We start from the raw sequence: 22339 nt of genomic DNA, 5'->3' as shown, positions 1-22339 counted from the left end.
CAGGTTTGGAACTACATGGGGGGATGGGGGTAGTTAATGACAATATTTTCATTTTTGGGTGAATTTACCAGGTCCAAACAGAAAGGGTGCTAATATAAAATATTCTCAATTGAAATATACCACTCTCTACCACCCCCAAACAGAAATCGTATGGAGACAGATTAGTCTCAAATATAATTCACGCAAAAAACACGATTCACACATGCGTAGACAATTTCACATGCATGAAACCTAATTCACGTACACACAAAAAAAATTCACGTGCGTGAAAAAAAAATATATATTCACATAAGCAATTCACATGCGCAAAAAAAAAAATTATATATTCATAAAATACATTTCACAAATGCAAAACACAATTCGTAGATATACAACTGTGCACAAAAACCATTGAATGTTTAAAATGTTAAATGAGTGTCTGAATGTACAAATCGTCATTTACTACGAATCCACTCGGATTTGTGTGTGTGTGTTTTTGAGACTTTCCTGGCAGAGCTCTCTTCCCACGTGGGTCTGTCGTACTCTTTAGCAAATCAGATGCGAGCTTACCATTCAACCAATCATATCATAAGCCACTGAGAGTGCATACAAGGAGCACGATTCTGCGCACCTTTTGCGCAATATGGATTAATTAGAACGGAAATTAAGCCTTTACATCAGTAATCCCATAGACCGTAAAAGAAATGGACACAGCGACCCAATTGGAACTCAATTGAGACAAGTGAAGCCCATTTTTAGCGATTTTTTAGAACTTCCGTTTCTGACGCGCAGACTCAAACTAAGCTTGATGACGTCAGCAACCTGTCTGACAGATGTAAATCTTTTAGTAGCTGTGCGTGCAAACTGCCATCGTTAATCTTGCAGAGACGGCGAGCTTGAGCGGGGAGTTCTTTGGCGTGAGTGAGCAGGAGTAAGTATTCTGATTAATTATTTTGTATAGTATTTTAAAATGTAACGCCAGGGCTTCTATGGGCTTCTCTCTTGACGTCTGAATGCACTCTCAGTGGCTTATGATATGATTGGTTGAATGGTAAGCTCGCATCTGATTGGCTAAAGAGTACGACAGACCCACGTGGAAAGAGAGCTCTGCCAGGAAAGTCTCAAAAACACACACACACACAAATCCGAGTGGATTCGTAGTAAAATGACGATTTGTACATTCAGACACTCGTACATTTTAAACATTCAAAGGTTTTTTGTGCACAGTTGTATATCTACGAATTGTGTTTTGCATTTGTGAAATGTATTTTATGAATATATAATTTTATTTTGCGCATGTGAATTGCTTTTTGTGAATATATATTTTTTTTCACGCATGTGAATTTTTTTGTGTGTATGTGAATTAGGTTTCATGCATGTGAAATTGTCTATGCATGTGTGAATCGTGTTTTTTGCGTGAATTATATTTGAGACTAATCTGTCTCCATAAAAGGGTGCTAATATAAAATATTCTCAAATGAAATGTACTAGTGTCTTGGACCCGGAAACGGTGTTCGATACGTCAAGGCTTAACAAACGGATTGGCTTAAGAAAGCCTTGCTTGACAACTAAAAAGGGTTTACTGTATATAAAGTTCAGAGTAGCGACAGGTATTTTATTCCATAATGTGAAATACTGTATACTAAAGTGAAACGGAATATTGAAAAGGAATAAATGTATGGCAGGGACTTGGTTCTGTCTATCCATGTTAATTGGATTGACAGCAGAACTGAATGGAATTTTGCAGTTGATTATAAGAAAGGGATGGGGTTAGGGCGAACAAAATGATTGAAGTCCGACATACAAAATCAGAGCAAAGGCTGTCATTTTAAAGATCGAATTATATTATAATTGAAAAATAAAAACTGATTCTTCATTTTTATTTTTTAAATGAAACGCATGGATGATTGGTTCAAAATAATTGATCAATAAGATGCATTGAAAAAAAATTCCATTTCATGTTGACTTTAAAGATAATAGACATCAGGTAAATTAAATAAGTGTGCACTGCTGATTGCTGAGATTTCTGGGTAGCTGCTAGGCTTGATATCAGGGGTGCACATAAATGTTATGGAGGTGCGCATGCGTGACCAAAATAAAACATGCGCTCTGTAAACAAGTTCAGACTGCTCATTTGCATACCGACACGGTTGACAGCTGTTACCATGCACATTACCATTTTAGATTGACAAACTGTAATACTGTATAAAATTTCTATTCAAACTGAAACCATAAATCTAGGCTATCTGTGTCATTTTCAAAGCACAATGCAAAACATTTCATGACATTTCATTCGCAGACGCTCTTCAATCAGAAGCGTTAAACCTGGCAGCACATTTACTTACTTGCCGGCAACCCGCCAAAAAAAAAGCTAGCTGATTTTAAGTTTGAAAATTATGAAAATTCATTTAAAAAAGTAAATATTAGAATTTTATTTTTAAGTCTACTATATTTTTTTTATTTAATACTCCCTTTTTATTTTAAAACATAATAGTATTATCACTTTACTACTTTGTTTATTATTTATTTTAAAAAACTAACTAAATAAAGTGAAATAATATTACCATTACTATTATAAATTAATTTTTTATAGTTACTTATCGGGTCACACAATGGCAATGTAAGGACCAAACCAAATCTCCAGGTGCTCCAGGCTGAAAAACTTATGTGCACACCTGGTTATTATGCTAAATTAATACAAATGATAACTATAAGCTTTGTTCTGGCCACTGTACAGTTTAAACTATGTTCTGTCCACATAACTGTTCTGACCTTTTAAAACAGGGGCCATTATTTACTCTTCCTGTCTTATATAAAAGCCATCAGACCATTTCTTGTTTTTTTTTAGATGTCCTTAAGCATACGTCCGAGCATCAGTTCCTGTTGTTTAGATCCTTTTTCAAGCAATAAATCAAGATCCTGCACTGGAACTGCAAAGACCGCTGAGAAAAAGGAAATGTCTCATGGGAAACAGTCTAATAAAATTACTTTAAAGTTCTGAAATTTAGAGTCTACATTAGGTTTTCAAATCGAGGTGAATGAATGTAATAAAGTGAATCTAGGCCAAATAAAATAGGACAAAATAGAGAAAAATAATAAAGAAATAAAACCCAGAAACATTATATGGAACAAAAAGCAGGCAGTATCTGTTTTTGCTCCTATTACAGTTATGCTACCTGCTTTTAAAAGTAAATGTAACCGCAAGAAATTTAGGATACATTTGCAACAAAGGGTGTATTACTTGTGGAAAGCAGAACGCATGCTGTGTCCTCTGCATGATGAATAACTGTACAGTGTGTGACTCGTACAATGAACTCAGCAGACGGACTCTTACTCTTCGGTTGAGGTTAGCAGTCCATCTTTCAAAACCAAGCAGAGCTTCCTCCAGAAAAAGACTGAAAGACTGGCAACGATTCCTGGATCGCATAATGTTTTTCCCAGCCTTCCCAGAAAAACGTTACCACTTTGAATCACTCCCTGAATAAATCCACAACCAAACATGGCTTTCTGATGCTTAATGGCAGCTAATTCATCACAAGAGCTCTTGAAAATAACCAGGACATAACATGTTTTACTCGTTGACCAGGTAATGGATGTGCCATGCCAATGCATATGATAAATAAACATATGATAATACTTGAAATGAAAATCTTAAAAATCACATGCAAATCTACAACAATGTGTGGTATAGTGGTATATAATATCTCACCTCAAGAAGTATGAGATTTACTAAAAATAAATAAATATGAATCGCTACTGGGTGAATCTCATGAAGAAATGTTCAGAGGTCATACTTCACCCCAAAGGCAAAAAAACATATATATAATTTGCAATACGTTTTGTTTTGTTTTTTTCACTGTGCCATTTTTTCATTTCAATCTTCAGCCAAAATTTCCATTACCATAATATATATATATATATATATATATAAAGAAGTTGTTTCACTAACCCAAGGTGATTATAAAATAGGCTTATTTTTTATTTTATTTTTTTTTGTAAAATATAATTTCTAATTTTCTGTTTTGACTAAAAGTGAAATATGTTCCTCTTATCACTTATTCTTGACCAATTATTAATCAGAATATTCGGAGGCCATGCATGTTTCACCCCAAAATTAAATGACAAACCTAATATAAATTCCATTAAGGACCATTAATTTTTTTTTTTTATTTTTTTTAATTTGAACTCAATTTCACATTAGCAATATGTAAATGCCCTGATGAAAAGACAAAATTTTTTAAACCATAATTATTTAATGAGGAATTTTTTAAAGGTCTTAAAATAGGTTTTGTTTTCTCCCAATTGCCTTTTTTCAACTGGAGGGTTAGCAACTGGAGCATGTTCTTGACAGGTTTCATGAGATTCACCCAACTGGCTTCACCGACTGCAGTGTCTGTCAATATTACCTGATACGTCTAGATGTTCCAGATTGGGACACTGGGAAACCACATCAAACACTGCTTCGTTGGACACATTATAGCAGCCTGCGACCTCCAAACGGCGCAGTTCTGGACAGCACTGAGCGACCACACGCAGCCCTCGATCAGACAGCCTCCGGCAGCCGCTGACCACCACCGTCTCCAGGGTCAGACAGACGTTGGGAGTGTCCTGACACAAGCGATGGGTGAGCACTTTGAGGGCTCGGTCAGCGCTCAGCAGCTCTCCAGTCAGACGAATGGTACTCCAGAGCCGCGGGTCCCAGGCCAGGTTATACCAGCGGCGGCTCACTCGAGCGCAGCGGCACAGCTGAGGGGTGCACAGGTAAGACAGCACCTGTAATAAAACGGGGTCGGGCAGGGTATCGATGAGGGCGGTGGGAGGAACTCTGGAGGGCCGTGAGCGAGAGCCTGGAGGCGGGTGAACCAGCGCCACTGTTTCGCCAGTGACGGTAAAAGACGTGGACGACGATTCATGGCGGTTTGGGACTGTTTGAGGAGGGTTTGACTTCAGAATGAGAGCAGGACTGGGAGTGCTAAGCGTCCTCATGCTCAGGTCTGAATCTGAAAGAAAAAGAAAAATCACGTCTCTTTATTTCAGTTACGCTACCAGTCGAAAGTTAAATAAAAATAAAATTCCATTAAAAATTCTCAAATAATCACCAACCCCTCACCAATCCAACAAAAAAAAAATCCAAAATACAGCAAAGGCAGTAATATTGTGAAATATTTTTACTATTTAAAATAACTGCTTTATATTTGAAAATATTTTAAAATGTAATTTATTTCTGTGATCAAATCTGAAGTTTCAGCATCATTACTCCAGTCTTCAGTGTCACATGATCTTCAGAAATCATTCCAATATGATGATTTGCTGCTCAAGAAACATGTATTATTATAATTATTATTATCAATACTTTAAACAATTGAGTATTTAAAAAAAATACTCTATTGTTTTCAAGATAATAATAATAATAATAATAATAATAATGATAATGATGATGATGATAATGTTTTTGAGCAGCAAATCAAAATATTAGAATGATTTCTGAAGGATCATGTTAAATAATGATGTTAAAATTTCAGCTTTGAAATAAGTTAATAAATTACATTTTAAAATATATTCAAACAGAAAACTTTCACAATATTACAGCTTTTGCTGTATTTTGGATCAAATACATGCAGGCTTGGTGAGCAGAAAGGAATTCTTTAAAAAACATTAAAAATCTTTAATGATAATTAAAAAACATTTGACTGGTAGTGCATTTAAACTACACATCAATGAGATTAAAATCTAAAGCAAATGCATGTCATATTTGAGAATGACCTACGTATTCTCACATGAGAACTGAATGCTGTCTTATACTCAAAGATTGAAATTAATGTAACGTTGTATAGAGGGAAAAGAGAATCTGATAATGCATTAAATGTCTAGAAGCTCAAAGGATCTCAAATATGGAAGCCATCAGCTGGTTTGAGAAACATGTTTAGCACAAATGGTGTTAACTCAAGCGACGCTCTCGGGCTCTTTGTTCTCAGAACTGTTTCTGATATCTCGTTATTGGACGCTGATAAAAGTGTCAAGTTTATCTCAAATGCACTTGAAGTGCTTGCCACGCTTGAGTCTGCATTAATGGTGAAGCTTTCATTCTTCGCAGATGTTTCACTGATTTGGAAAAGATCAAGAGGGAGTCTGGGTGGCACGGTGGATAGCTTGAGAGTTCTCTGCTCGATCTCATCATAACTGTTTAGAAACGCTGCGCTCCTTTCCCTGTATTTTTGTTTTCTATTTGACCCAAACTAGCTCGTGACTGGCTGAAAAGGATTAGCTTAAAATGTTGTCCTGGGTCTGATTCCTGATGTAATGTGCTGTAATTGTTTTGTATAAAACATCTGCAAAGATTTAAGATATCCCACAATGCATTGCACTCGACTTGACCTTGCATTTCCAATGTGACATATGTCTCTCTCAAAAGCAATATCAACCACAATTTTTAAAATTTTTTGACTTGGATTGACAAGATTTTGGGATGTTTTTAGACGCCACTGACTAATGTAAGTTTACACATACTGAGATGACCTCACATGATGAACATGACGAGGTCATGTGACAATAGTGCAGTTCACCCAGAATTCTTCCTTTCTTTAAACACAAAAGAAGATTTTGAAGAATGTTGGTCATTTAAGGGTTGACGGTAGCCATTGACATCCATAATATATATATATATATATTCTCCATACTATGGAAGTCAATGGCTACTGTCAACTTGGTTAATTGGTCAAAAGAAACACACAAAGGTGAGTAAATGATGATAGAATTTGCATTTTTGGTTGAATTAACCATTTAACGTTGTTCAGTAGGAATTCATGCAATGGGGAAAGTGACTAATGCGTTTTACTAATGTGACTGTACCTTAATGCATACTACTTTGTTTACTGAATTGTTTACTGAATTTTACATTTGATTCATTCCACATAGTTTCAAAGTGAGCACATATTATACATAAATAAATAGCAATATGTTATATCAATTATAAATCACAAAGTAACAGTTAAATACAGTTACGCAACTAATGTCTGGCCATTGACTTACAATCTTTCCTCCTTAGGTCAGTGTGGGGCTGAACAGTTTTACTGTGTAGATTTCCATTTATAAGCCAGTCATAAACTGAAAGATAATGAGGAGAAATATTAAGGGGGAAAACATTTATATTAAGCTCTTGTCTTCCCTTGCTCTCTAATTCACGTCCTTGTCAAGCCTCCTCCACAAAAATGAGCACAAAGGATAAGAGAATGGGAGCAAAACATTTCCAAAGGCTGTCTTTAGGAGTCATGGATTCCCGTCACTAAACTCTCGATTAATAGCTCTGTGCTAAGCTTCAGGATGGTCCTTCTGAGGAAGTGAGGGTTTATGTGAAATGATGCTTTCTGTACAGGAAATTTTCTTTAGGAAGGAACTTCGGTGGCTCAGATCGCTCTGACATGATGGATTAGTCCAAGCTGAATTTTCCTCCGCAAGCCATTTTTTTGCATGCAAGATTGCATTTATAAACGCTACATTAACAGTCTTCGTTGTATATTTTTTATTCCAGATGAAGCGCTGCAAGAAAAATTTAATACACATTATATGGCCAAAAATATGTGGACGCCCATTTCTAATTTACAGATTTGGCAGCTACATGCACCGACAGGTGCATAGAATCCAGCGCACAGCCACAAACACTCCTTACACAAACATTTACAGTACAAGGATCAGAACAAAAAGCTCAATGATTATGAACGTGGCACTATCACTGATCATAATCTAGATGCACTCTGTTTGACAGAAACCTGGCTAAAACCTGATGATTACATTATTTTAAATGAGTCTACACCCCAAGATTACTGTTATAAACATGAACCACGTCCAAAAGGTAAAGGGGGAGGTGTTGCTTCAATTTATAACAATGTTTTCAGGATTTCTCAGGGGGCAGGCTTCAAGTATAACTCGTTTGAAGTATTGGTGCTTAATATAACATTATCCAGAGAAACAAATGTTAATGATAAATCCCCTGTGATGTTTGTACTGGCTACTGTATACAGGCCACCAGGGCACCATATAGACTTTATTAAAGAGTTTGCTGACTTTATATCCGAGTTAGTGCTGGCTGCAGATAAAGTTTTAATTGTTGGTGATATTAATATCCATGTTGATAATGAAAAAGATGCATTGGGATCAGCACTTATAGACATTCTGAACTCTGTTGGGGTTAGACAACACGTCTCAGGACCTACTCATTGTCGAAATCATACTCTAGATTTAATACTGTCACATGGAATTGATGTTGATGGTGTTGAAATTATGCAGCCAAGCGATGATATCTCAGATCATTATTTAGTTTTGTGCAAACTTCATATAGCTAAAACTGTAAATTCCACTTCTTGTTACAAGTATGGTAGAACCATCACTTCTACCACAAAAGACTGCTTTGTAAGTAATCTTCCTGATGTATCCCAATTCCTTAGCATATCCAAAACCTCAGAACAACTTGATGATGTAACAGAAACTATGGACTCTCTCTTTTCTAGCATTTTAAATACAGTTGCTCCCTTTACGCTTAAGGAAGGTTAAGGAAAAGAGTCTGACACCGTGGTGTAATGAGCACACTCGCACCCTAAAGAGAGCAGCCCCGGAAAATGGAGCGCAGCTGGAGGAAAACGAAACTAGAAGTATTTCGTATTGCTTGGAGGGAAAGTAACCTATCTTACAGAAAAGCATTGAAAACTGCTAAATCTGATTACTTTTCATCTCTTTTAGAAGAAAACAAACATAACCCCAGGTATTTATTCAATACAGTGGCTAAATTAACGAAAAAATAAAGCATCAACAAGTGTTGACATTTCTCAACATCACAGCAGTAATGACTTTATGAACTACTTTACTTCTAAAGTCGATACTATTAGAGATAAAATTGTAACCATGCAGCCATCAGCTACAGTATCACATCAGACAGTTCACTATAGATCCCCTGAGGAACAGTTCCACTCATTCTCTACTATAGGAGAGGAAGAATTGTATAAACTTGTTAAATCATCTAAACCAACAACATGTATGTTAGACCCTATTCCATCTAAGCTCCTTAAAGAGGTGCTTCCAGAAGTCATAGATCCTCTTCTGACTATTATTAATTCCTCATTGTTATTAGGGTATGTCCCAAAATCCTTCAAACTGGCTGTTATTAAGCCTCTCATCAAAAAGCCACAACTTGACCCCAAAGAACTAGTTAATTATAGACCGATCTCGAATCTCCCTTTTCTTTCAAAGATACTAGAAAAGGTAGTATCCTCACAATTATATTCCTTCTTAGAGAAAAATGGCATCTGTGAGGATTTCCAGTCAGGATTTAGACCGTATCATAGTACTGAGACTGCTCTCCTTAGAGTTACAAATGACCTGCTCTTATCATCTGATCCTGGTTGTATCTCTCTATTAGTGCTATTGGATCTTAGTGCTGCGTTCGACACTATCGACCACACTATTCTTTTGCATAGACTAGAACACTTTGTTGGCATTAATGGAAGTGCATTAGCATGGTTTAAATCGTACTTATATGACCGCCATCAATTCGTAGCAGTGAATGAAGAGGTATCATATCGTTCACAAGTGCAGTATGGAGTACCGCAAGGCTCAGTACTAGGGCCGTTACTCTTCACGCTTTACATGTTACCCTTGGGAGATATCATCAGGAAACACGGTGTTAGCTTTCACTGTTATGCTGATGATACTCAGCTCTATATTTCTTCGCGGCCTGGCGAAACATACAAATTTGAAAAACTAACGGAATGCATAGTCGATATAAAAAACTGGATGACGAGTAATTTCTTACTGCTAAATTCTGAAAAAACAGAGGTGTTAATCATAGGGCCTAAAAGCTCTGCATGTAATGACCTAGAACGCTGTCTAAGCCTTGATGGCTGCTCTGTCAATTCTTCGTCATCAGTTAGGAACCTAGGTGTGCTATTTGATAGCAACCTTTCCTTAGAAAGCCACGTTTCTAGCATTTGTAAAACTGCATTTTTCCATCTCAAAAATATATCTAAATTACGGCCTATGCTCTCAATGTCAAATGCAGAAATGTTAATCCATGCGTTTATGACCTCAAGGTTAGACTATTGTAATGCTCTATTGGGTGGTTGTTCTGCACGCTTAGTAAACAAACTCCAGTTAGTCCAAAATGCAGCAGCTAGAGTTCTTACTAGAACCAGGAAGTATGATCATATTAGCCCGGTCCTGTCAACACTGCACTGGCTCCCTATCAAACATCGTATAGATTTTAAAATCTTGCTTATTACTTATAAAGCCCTGAATGGTTTAGCACCTCAGTATTTGAATGAGCTCTTGTTACATTATAGTCCTCCACGTCCGCTCCGTTCTCAAAACTCTGGCAATTTGATAATACCTAGAATATCAAAGTCAACTGCGGGCGGCAGGTCCTTCTCCTATTTAGCGCCCCCAAACTCTGGAATAACCTACCTAACATTGTTCGGGAGGCAGACACACTCTTGCAGTTTAAATCTAGATTAAAGACCCGTCTCTTTAAACCTGGCTTACACATAACATACTAATACACTTCTAATATCCAAATCCGTTAAAGGATTTTTAGGCTGCATTAATTAGGTAAACCGGAACCGGGAACACTTCCCATAACACCCGATGTACTTGCTACATCGTTAGAAGAATGGCATCTACGCTCATATTAGTCTGTTTCTCTCTTATTCCGAGGTCACCGTAGCCACCAGATCCAGTCTGTATCCAAGTCAGAGGGTCACTGCAGTCACCCGGATCCAGTATGTATCCACCCCAGATGGTGGATTAGCACCTAGAAAGCACCTCTACAGCCCTGAAAGACAGCGGAGACCAGGACTAGAGCCCCAGAGACAGATCCCCTGTAAAGACCTTGTTTCAGACGACCACCGGGACAAGACCACAGGAAACAGATGATTCTTCTGCACAATCTGACTTTGCTGCAGCCTGGAATTGAACTGCTGGTTTCGTCTGGTCAGAGGAGAACTGGCCCCCCAACTGAGCCTGGTTTTCTCCCAAGGTTTTTTTCTCCATTCTCTCACTGATGTTGCTTAGTTGGGTTCCGCTGTCGCCTCTGGCTTGCTTAGTTGGGGACACTTCATTTACAGCGATATCGTTGACTTGATTGCAAATTATTGCACAGATACTATTTAAACTGAACTGAGCTGCATGATGACATCGCTGAATTCAATGATGAACTGCCTTTAACTGTCATTTTGCATTATTGACACTGTTTTTCCTAATTAATGTTGTTCAGTTGCTTTGACGCAATCTTTTTTGTTTAAAGCGCTATATAAATAAAGATGACTTGACTTGACTTGACTATCACAGGAAGCCACTAGCAATGTATTGAAAGCAAGCAGGCAAGAAATGTAACAAGTACCATGAAACCAGTGCACAAATCTTAAATATAAAATTATATATTTATGTATATGTTGAGTGACAACCTGAACTAAGTTGCCTGATATTTTAAAAGAACTGGAGGTCAATATTGCATTAATATTGTATCACCTTGACCAACTTAATTCATGTGCTAAGTCTTTATGCATTATAAAAGTATTTTATCGCTTTAATTATGCCTTGTAATTCACCTTGCATTGCATTTTATAATACTTGTATTGCATGCATAACGATTCATTGTTACACCTTTAGAAAGTACATTTCAACACAACAAACAACCAATTGAAATCTGCAAAAATTATAATGCATTTCAACTGCGGTTACAATTACTTATGAAATGACTGACACATTAAGATATTAATATTAATAAGTCTTTAAGTAAACTGTAAAATTCAGACATTTAAAACACCTTCCTCACACAACAGGTGTATTAAACTCAATGTATATACAGTATGGCTTACATTTCTTAATGCATTTAAATAGATAGAATAATTCATGCCATTGACCCATAAAGTACATTGGTTATTTTAGGGCATCTTATTGACTTTGGTTCAGCGAATCAGATGCCATCGGTTATAATGAAAGTGGAGGTTAGTTTCCTGAGGGCTGGTCTTCAGAGGAATTACATTATGACTCTAATTGGCTCTGAATGCTTTTGCTCCAGACAGTGAGACAGTGGTCATCCTCATGACTGTCATCCCACAGTGATTTACAGCATGTCTCCTTCCCTTCTTCTTCATGTGAGAATGAATGACACGCAAATGACACGCAAAGTGTGTGTGTGTGTGTGTGTGTGTGTGTGTGTGTGTGTGTGTGTGTGTGTGTGTGTGTGTGTGTGTGTGTGTGTGTGTGTGTGTGTGTTTGCAAGTGCAGTCGAGGAGATTTGTATTCCAGACTTGACCTGAGCCGGGTCATGATGACATACACAGACTCTCACTCTCGAGGGAGCTAAATGTCTTCGTCCTGACAGAAGACAGCTACACGAACCCCCTCCAGACCCTCACAGAGACACACGCTCAGCTGGAGCGGACTACAGCGTCTCCTGTGACATACACTGAGAATGCAGCACACACTCCACCTTAAAAGTCCTAATATAGCGTCTGTTTTAACATGATGACTATCATAATCTATTCCAGCGTCTCATCTATTAGTTCATGTTAACATGTTTCTTTTGGAGAGTCACAATAAATGGAAACTGTAACAGCTGGCACAATGATGCTGATGCATTCGTTTCTTATGATTATTATTCCAGTACTGTGACAACTGTGGTATTTGTGGAACGGCTCCCACTTTTGCTCTATAAATACACTCCGCTCGAGCTGTTTGCATAATATCAGTATATTAAACCAGGGCCTTTTGATTGTGCAACTACTGGCTGTCCAACGGCTCTAAAAAGGACAAGTTGACAGACCGAGTAAACTGATTTTACAGAAGGGGCTCTGAATTACTTCTCCTGTGACCTTCAGTACAGGCTTTCTGAGCGGCCACAACCGGCAGCGGCTCACAGATTCAATCAGCTTCAGGCTTAAAGAGGAAAACAGCGTGAAAGATGAAGGATTCGAGAACGGCACCGAGGGAATTCGCTGCTAGATCCCCTGCTTTGCTCTGCAACCGAACCGGCGGTTCTGGGTGGTCCATTCATATTGCGGTTCCCTAGGGACACGTAGCGTGCAATACAGTCGGTGCACACAGCTGGGACGAGTCCCGGGAGCTTTGGTTCCCTCTGTGGTGTAATGAGTCATTACCAAACTGCCCATCAAACATCCCAACCACTCAAACCCTGGCTCTATTCGGCTCACTGCAGAGCACTGGCTTTCATACTTGGGATTCCTGTACAAAAAACATAATGATGACCATCACTCCCACAAGCCCATGTGTTTATTCAAGCACTCCATAAATAATGGAGCAGACTTTGGCTAGAATCCAGTGTTTATGGATGTGTCCTTTGTTTAGGCAATGTATTGACCCCAAGCTAATTCGGGCTGACCGTGGAGCGCTGATGCTAAATGAACCGCTCTCTTGAAATCCAGCGTAAGACATGATGCACAGCGTTCCAGTGCTTTTACGCCGCGGGTCATTTGGGCAATTCAACACACGTCCGTCACAGAAACATGCCACAATGACATTTAAATCTCAGTCCTTTATATATGTTTGAAAGTTTACTTGACTATTTGATCTTTAAAGTTGCCTATTTAGAGGGAACTCCTTATGAAATACATTCTTAATAAATAAAGGTACAAAAGCCTAGCTTTTCAAATGGTACACTTTTATACCTTATTTACGCCTAAAGGGTGTATACTAGTACCTTGTTTAGTACCTTTTGAACAGACTTTGTACCTTTTTTTTTTTTTTTGAGAGTGTATTAACAGTCTGTTCCAGTATAATTTTGGTATTGAAATAGCTAGATTTTTATATATTCAGTATTCATGATCATTTTCACATTTGAGCAATTTTTCTTTTGTTATTATCTCTTTTTTAATATTTATATTTATCTTTGATTTATTTTTATTTAAGTTTTAGTTTTAGTAATTGTAGTAATGCACTTCAACATAAACTTTTTTTATTATTATTAATATTTCAGTCAGATTCAGAGGCAGCATTTCATTTTTTTTTTTGGTTTAGGTTTTCACATTTAACATTTGTATTTTACTTAACATCAGCTTTATTTCAATTAATAAAAAAGTTTTAGTTAACAATAACTACACTGGTTTGCTTAACAAGCAACATTTGCAATATAGAATACTGTAGCATTACAGTTAAAACAATTATTAATAAAATAATTGTTTTTTGTTTATTTTAATTTTATTAATAAACTAATAAAACATGTTACATCTACACAATTAAATTAATACAAACTATAATCATTTATAAAACAGTAATAAACAGACTGTTTAACTTAATATTTTGACATAAAATGCAGCCCAGAGACTTCAAGCGAGTTCAGTGCATCCAAACTAATTATTTCACTAGAATGAATCATTAATTCTAATGCTTCAGATGAGAGAAAGGATCATTAAAGAGACAAAACACCATAAAAATAAGATGCAAATAAGAACTAAAGTGCAGTGCAGTGACTTTTGCATATAGATTAATCATTTTAGAATCTGTTCACTTACACTAATCATCTAAAGAACTGATTTGCTCGAATGAATCATCCTTTTCAACACTACACACAGTATGAACAAGAGATAACTGCTTATTAGTGCTTTAAACTCTCAAAACTGGCAGGACACTCAAGCTCTTAATGAATACAAGCCTCTGAAAACAAGATCCACTGCTAGCTGTTGATAGCCAACAAGCAGTTAATAAGCTATAATTACATGTGTCACTGATCAAAGGAATGTGATATAAAGCCAAGCAGGCAGAGTTAATAACATCCATTTTTCCAGATGAATTTCAATTGAATTGTGGCTGGCCTCACATTCTTTCTCCTGTTTGATCCAAAGCCTGGAGGCCAGAAACTTAGATCAACTTTACTCACAGTGTTGGATTTGGAATCGTAATCAAAGCCGGACTATCTGTTCAATTCCAAATGCCAACCGTAGACTAAACTTAGAACTAAAACAAATACACACACGCTAGACAAAACACAGAGAAACAGCCAAAACCATTCAGACAAAACATCTTTCAGGCCTGGAAAAAGTGTTGTATATTTAGCACAGTAAAACCTGGTACAATACTATCTGACTATAAACTGCTCATCTGTAGGCCAGTTTTCGGAAGCACGTATGATGTTTCATACTTGGCCAGTTTCTCCACTTTTTCCAAGCCGTTTTTGAATGTATAATTAGACTCGTATCTCTTCCAGCTGACTGGCCTTGATGTGAACTGCCAAAGTCTGCATATGGTGGAGGAATCCACAGGCATGAGATATCAGAGAAACAGGTTAACCATCTGGTCTTCAACTTGGACAAAGCAAAGCTCGCACATTTCAAGTGACAAACCACAGCGAGGCCTTTTGGCTGAAGATATTCCCCAGTGATGGACAAAACAGGACCGATCAAAAAGTTCAAAAGAAGTGATCATCCATTAGCTAATCATTGGCACGTGCCCTCAGTGCTGAAGATAATGAACATCACTGCACTTGTATGATCATGAATGGAACATCAAGTGAACAGTAATGGGATAAAGTGGCTCTGGATGTTTTAACACATTTCTATGCAGTTGTTACGAACACGATGTTCTGGTTGATTATTGGCCCAAGTTTAATTAGTCCATCCCAAGTCTCAATGATAATCTGGAGCCAAATTCACAAAACATTCATGTGCTACATGTCAATTTGATCTGGAAAGGATGTTCTTTTCCCCAAAAAATGCTATTTAATATTATCACATTGGACTGAAACTTACGAACTTTGTTCACACAGAGTATAATTACTTTTTTGTACTTTTTTTTCAGTCAAAAATGACTGATCTACAAAGAATTGCCTGCAAACCTCTCATTATGCTATATTTTACTACCAAATATTGCATTCAATCTTTTTATCAATTTGTTTTCTTTCAATTTGTACAGGTTTTGTGTTTCTTTTGGAATCAGATTAATCATAGGCTTCAGTTTTTGAGTGAAGATTGGCAAAATTTTCCACAAATAATGTTTTTTTCACGTAAAAACTGAAGTGCGTAAGCTCAGATCAATGAGGCCTACGATCAGTCTACTCCAGAAAGAAACACAAAACCTATGCTAATTGAAAAAACACAAGTTGATAAAAAAGATGGAATCCAATATATGGCAATAATAGCATAACATGAGATTTACAAGCAATTTTAAAAGACCAGTATTTTTTGAGGATTTGCAGCAGAGCGCAAGTGATATAAGAATAAAAGACAAGAAAAAAGGTTATTTACACCAAAACACCAAAGCCTCTCATTTTCTTTTTCAAATTTGAAACAATTAATACTAATAAATGAATGAATAAATAAAGATGTTCTTAAGATTTTAATAAATGTTTGCACTCTTACAAACATTCTTACAAACTTAGAATTTATCTTAAGAAACAAATTCACTTCTTTCCTAAGAAGGTTTTTATAAATCCAGCTTCTGATTCTCTAGACAAGACGTCTATTGATTTTTTAAGCCTTTTTATTGTCCTCCAGGCGAAAACTACTGGTCTGACTGCTTAGAAAAGCAACGGAAGCTTCTCCTATCAATCATGTCAGTATCACTAACAGTGTGGGCAGATTAAGCTGAGGTTTAATACCTAAGGTTAGGGTTCATAACAAACCTCTAACCTAAAATATGACCAATAATAATAGTGATTCTAGCCTGTGCAAACAGCACTGAATACACTCTGTGGAACTCATCTCCCGCACACGCTGTGAGGAAATACAGGACGGCAGAACTGAATGATAGAGCAGGGAATAGAACAAGTCAGTGGTAATTATTAAAAAATGCAGATGATGAAGGAGAGAGAGTGGGGGAGGCTAAATTTGGCTCTACAAAACTAATTTTCCCAAGGTCCAGGCAGCAGTTAAATATCTGTTAAGTTATTCTTCAGGGAGTCTGGTGATGAGTTAAAGCTCTGGAGCCAAGATGACTCAAGTGTGTGAAGGGCAGCCGGTGTTTCACTGCCAGTAGCTTAATACACACAATCCACATCAGCAGCGCCTTCAAGTGCTTTTCTGATGAGTTCCTTTCCATCAGATCTTTCCACATGTGCAGTGCTGCCAAGCGAAAGCTGTTGGTAGAGTGTGAGAAACGCTCTACTATTCTGTACTCAAATGACACTGGCAAAGTCACGCTGCTTATTCAGAATGAGGGAAGTACATTGTCTGGGACATGAATGGTAGGTGTAGCACTGATTTAAAATCGTTTCTACAGTAAATTAACTCATTAAAGGAATATTCCCGGGTTCAGTACAAGTTAAACTTAATCCATAGCACTTCTGGCAAAATCTGGGTTACAGTGAGGCAAGTGAAGTGAATTGGGTCCATTTTTTAACATTAAAATATTCACTGTTTCAATAGTCTAGCCAAAAGACATAAACAATGTGTTTTTTGTGTAATTTTAGTGTGCAATCATCACTTAATCTGCTTAAAGTTACATCTAGTTTTACATCTATGTCGCCTAAAACTCGACAACTCAAAATGACTGTAAAAATTTATGGTTTAAACTGCTTTACAGGTCAAGTATGTTTAATGTAAGTGCTATTACAACATGTCCTCCAACCCATATGACCATATAAGTCATTTGTCACTTCCCCGAAATACAACCTATAAGAGCGTTTATTAAATAGGTGCCCCTACCGACAGCAGGACATGCCACAGAAACTTTCTTATTAATGCATTGTGCACTTTTATCAGCATTATAGTTGGGGATTCGTGTAGCTTGGTTGATAGAGCATTGCATTATAGCAGCACAATCATGAGTTCGATACACTGTAAATTGGTTTCCAAAGCATAATGCATAAATGTAAATGTTGCGAATTGGGAATAGATAAAAAATCCACACACTGCATTTAAATGAACCTGCATTTTCATTGGTAACAACAGTCATGCCTCATTTCAAGACAACACATGAAACACTGTCATTATTTTTATGCTAGCTAGAGGGCGCTTAACTTTAAAATACAACGATAGGTCATTATAATAATAAGCTGTTTGCACAAATGACCTATAGGAGGAGGACAGTCTCTTTTAAAATTAATTAAAAGCAAAGAAAGCTAATACCACTTACAAACCAAATACCATTGTAAGTGCCTCAAAGAAAACTAATACCACTTGTTGTAGGTTGACAACAAGCAGGAACAATCAAAAGAAATCAAAACTTACCTGTCTAAAAACTGCCACTGTGAAAGTAAAGGCCAGTTCACACAAACACAAATGTTATGTTAGTCACAAAAGTTGAATTTGATTTTCACGTGTGATCTATCTGTTCAGGCCAATGAGTCAAAAACGGCAGACGGACTTAATGAAAACGATAATTCACTTTCTGACAGTAGGTGGGAAAAAAACAAAAAACATCACAACAAAGTTAAACCAAGTTACTCAAAGGGTTGCAAAATGTCCGAAAATATCCCCAAAATTTCCAGAAACTTTCCAAAAATCCCTGGAATATTTCCAACAAATCCTGGAAAGTTTCCAAAACTTTCTGGAATATTTCTGAAATTTACTGGTAATTTTCCACCTTTTTGCAACCCTAGTTACTCTGGTAAACAAAGCAGTGCTGCACAACTTTCTTCTTTCAAAGAAAAAAGGAAGTCAAACATTATTCACATGTTTTCAGAAAGCCGTTCAGATTTTAGTATTTCACAATGAAACAACACCAAATCTGCTTTTAACAAGTAGCATGATTTGAGGACTTTCATAAGTATGAGCTAATAATTGACCTTCAAAACAAGAACATGGAAAAGCAGTTGCCCATCGCCCAGGTCTTCAATGAAGGCATCACCGAAACACAGTCAACATCTCCCTTCAATCCTCAATTGAGGAGACTCTAGGGGAAATGGGTCTTTACTGAGCATGTGCGAGCAGGGCTTGTCCTCCTTCTGGAGAGAAAAACAAAAATACCCTAAGGACCTCCTCCAAAGCCTACAAAATCTGCTGCAAGGACATTCGATCCGTCCCATTCTGCTCTCCACAGCTCATAGATCTTTACATGCAGCAGAAATATAAGGGCAAAAGCAACTCTACAGCCAGACTATTGTGTTTTACATCCCTCCCAAGCAGTATTTCACCAGTCAAGACCCAGTCCAGCAGATCTGGTCTGTTTTACACCTAATCATTGGCTTAACACCTCAAACTCCATCCGATTTCCATCATGGCACTGCAGTATCATTTAGCACCTTGAAATATAGGCTATCAAAAGTTCTTGAGCAACTTGCCTGGAATATTAAAGATTGAAACTTAATGACATCTACCCGACATGTGCACAGCAGACACAGTAAAACGCTCGCAGATCACACAAATCACAGACAAACAGTCATAATGGGTTGCAAGATGTTCTGGGAAGGCCCCCTGCACTATATAGTTATGACAAGAGGCAAATTGTGGCAACTGCTGTAATGTGGTCGTGGACATCTGGAGGCCTGACTGACTAAGCCCTCTGATTTGGAAAGAGAGGGATTGATGAGGTAATGCTATGCTGTACAGATTCGGTCCGTAGGTTCAGGTTTAACCAGAGAGAAAGCCACGCTCCAACATTCCATGAACTATTATCCCCAAGCACATCGTAAAAGTTTGTTGTTTAGGAACCTCGCAGTTAAAATCACGTTCCTCTACGGAGAGGTGTTGAATCATACGTTGTGAAAGGGTTTGGCCCTGCGAGGTTCTAACAAACTTGGCTCCGTCAAAACCCAGCTCCTGCTCGTGTGACGGTTCAGTCAGAGGGTAAGGACTTACATATTTTCACAGTTGTGTTGAGAAGAGATTGAGAAGTTCATACCAACAGGGTGCCTCCTTTGAAGAGCCAAAACACAACGAGACAGGTCGAGGTGAAACAGAGAACATAAGGTTCGATTCTTGACTGAACCAGGTGCACGAGAGCCAAAACCACAATTTTGACTGAACAAAGCCTTTACTTTTCATTGCCCAGTGCATTCATAATACAAACTTGACAGCTGTCTGGAGATTGGTTCACTTAAAAATGAACGTTAGTCATCATTTACTCGTTCCAAACCTGTATGACTTTCTTACTTCTGTAGAACATGTCTCAGTGTTTTTATCCATACAATGGAAGTCAATGGGTTCCAGTGTTGTTTGAACTCTGATGTTCCTCAAATATCTTCTTTTGTGTTCTGCAGAAGAAAGAAAGTCATACAGGTCTGGAACAACACAAGGGTGTGTATCCTTTTAAGTTTGAAATTGCTTGGTGCAATATAGCAGGGAATTAGGACACGTCAGTGAATGGGGAGTTATTTTCCTAAATAAAATTATCCTTTGGTGAGCTAATATTTCTTTATAGTATAGTAGATGTTTTGCCAGTGACAGATATTATTTGGAGGACTCTTAAAAACGCAAAGCTGATTTTTTTTCCCATCTACTGCCTTTCATGGAACTGCTAGTGAACGGTTTTTCGTGCCAGATTAATTACCCACATGGCAGGCTCATTCATACATGCACATGAACACATTTAATCTAAAATACATACAGATTCTACAAAAAAAGTCTAAATTGAGTGGTCTTTCACTGTCTTGTGTAAACATGACTGAAACCTCAATATCTGTTTTCCATCAACTTCAGCGAACATGTTTGTAGAATTTGAGTTATTACGTTCAGTTTGTTAGGGTCAATTCGACAGAAACAGATCTTAAGAATGCACACATAGGAACTGTTCCACAAAAAATGTAACTACAGTACAAATATAGTAGCACACATTTATAGATAACTTCAAAAAGAGTATAATTCAATATTTGTTATAACTGTTGTTCTTCATGCAAACAGATCAGATTTAAACAAGAAACATTAGACAAGGTAGGCTAGTAAGGCTACAGACTAAACATTACCTTCAAGCCCTGTTTTACATTTGATGCATCAAGTATTAGCAGGGTATCTTGAGTATGTGCAAGACATTTTTAAGCATTAAGCCAGTAGGTGGAGACAATTGAGTCATCATTGACTTAACTGATTCATTCAAAACCACTGATTCGTTCAGGAACAAAATAAATGATTTGCTGAATTCAGAACCGCATACTAGCATACTACTGTACTCTTACTATTTCTGCCATACAATGAAATGGCAGAAATGGTACAATACGAGTAGTATGCACGTATGTGGTTCCAAATTCAGCGACTGTCTTTGTGAGTCATTGAATAATTCACTTGATTTGATCATGCATTAAAACCCATTTTTGTTGATGGAGAAAGATGAGTATTGTGTCAAAATTTTTTAAGTTACTCGATATTAACGTTTTTATTGAATTTGTATATTAAGGTGACCATATTTTAGTTTGGTTGGGTTTGATGGTTGGGATATTGTTGGGTTTGAGGGGGTTAAATTAGCCCCCTTAGTAGCACAATGACCATATCCCAAATATCAAAACTCAAAATATCAAATTTCCATTCCTAAAAATAACTATGTAACAGTCATCGTTTTGCAGATTGTTCATAAACCCAGCTAAAATGCTTCCTACCAGTGGCCGTCATTCACAAAACTTAACATCTACCACAGTTTGATCATAGGTAGAATGCAAAATGTTTCAATACAAGCATTTCAGTCAAATGTAATTTATACAATATTTCAAACCTTTAACCCAGAAGAGAATTTCTCTCTAGAATTCCGTGCAAAAACAATGCGGATTTGGCAACCCTGCGTCCAATACGAGCTGCATCCAAAGTGATTTAAATACTCACAAAATAAATGTCAGAAATTCAGCGGGAAAAAATGGTATGCAATATTATAATGTTTGCATGTAAACAAATAAATCATCAGAAATTCAGCGGGAGTGGCATTAAGAAAACAATGTGGAGGGCTAATACAGAAATGCACAAAATGAATGGCAACTCTAGAAAGCAAAAGCTGAATCCCTGACATTACTGGAAACATATAAATACTTACATAAATCAAAAATTTTAGGTCCAAAAATCCAGAGAAAAGAGGACGTATGGACACCCTAGTTATATCACATTTGCAGTCATGCTGGTGCACTGCAAACTAAACAAAAACACATGCTTTTATTAAAATTCTGTCTGGATGGAGAAAATAGTCATTTAACTGTTTTTGAAGACATAGAGATAGTTCATTAGCATTTGAAATATAAGCAATAAAGCATCGGAAAGTAGATTCCATAATTGTTTGCATCATAGAACGCTGTAGCCAGTTCCCAATGAAATATGAAGGAAATGTCACAAAGAAATGGATATACCAAACTGCATCTGCATAAACCGCACACTCTTGCACGCCAGGTTTAAGTTACGACATTTGACTATGGTATTGTACCATTTAATCCACAGCAAAATAAATCTGCCGCACTCTCCCACATATCTCTTTATGCAATAGGCCGAAGGTCTTTGGCAATGCAGTCGGT

General features: G+C 37.2%; 1 protein-coding gene across 2 annotated transcripts in view; it reads right to left on the bottom strand.

Annotated features, from left to right (window-relative positions):
* The window catches only part of LOC109055423 (F-box/LRR-repeat protein 7-like), a 47586-nt gene that overhangs the window by 5295 nt on the left and 19952 nt on the right, over nt 1–22339 (bottom strand). For both annotated transcript variants that reach the window (XM_042752005.1, XM_042752007.1), the window contains one exon: nt 4386–4979. In XM_042752005.1, the coding sequence (XP_042607939.1) occupies nt 4386–4979 (594 nt within the window). The remainder of the gene's footprint in view (nt 1–4385; nt 4980–22339) is intronic.

Source organism: Cyprinus carpio, chromosome B24 (assembly GCF_018340385.1).
Source record: "Cyprinus carpio isolate SPL01 chromosome B24, ASM1834038v1, whole genome shotgun sequence".
NCBI lineage: Eukaryota > Metazoa > Chordata > Actinopteri > Cypriniformes > Cyprinidae > Cyprinus > Cyprinus carpio.
This window is presented reverse-complemented; position numbering and strand designations above follow the sequence as displayed.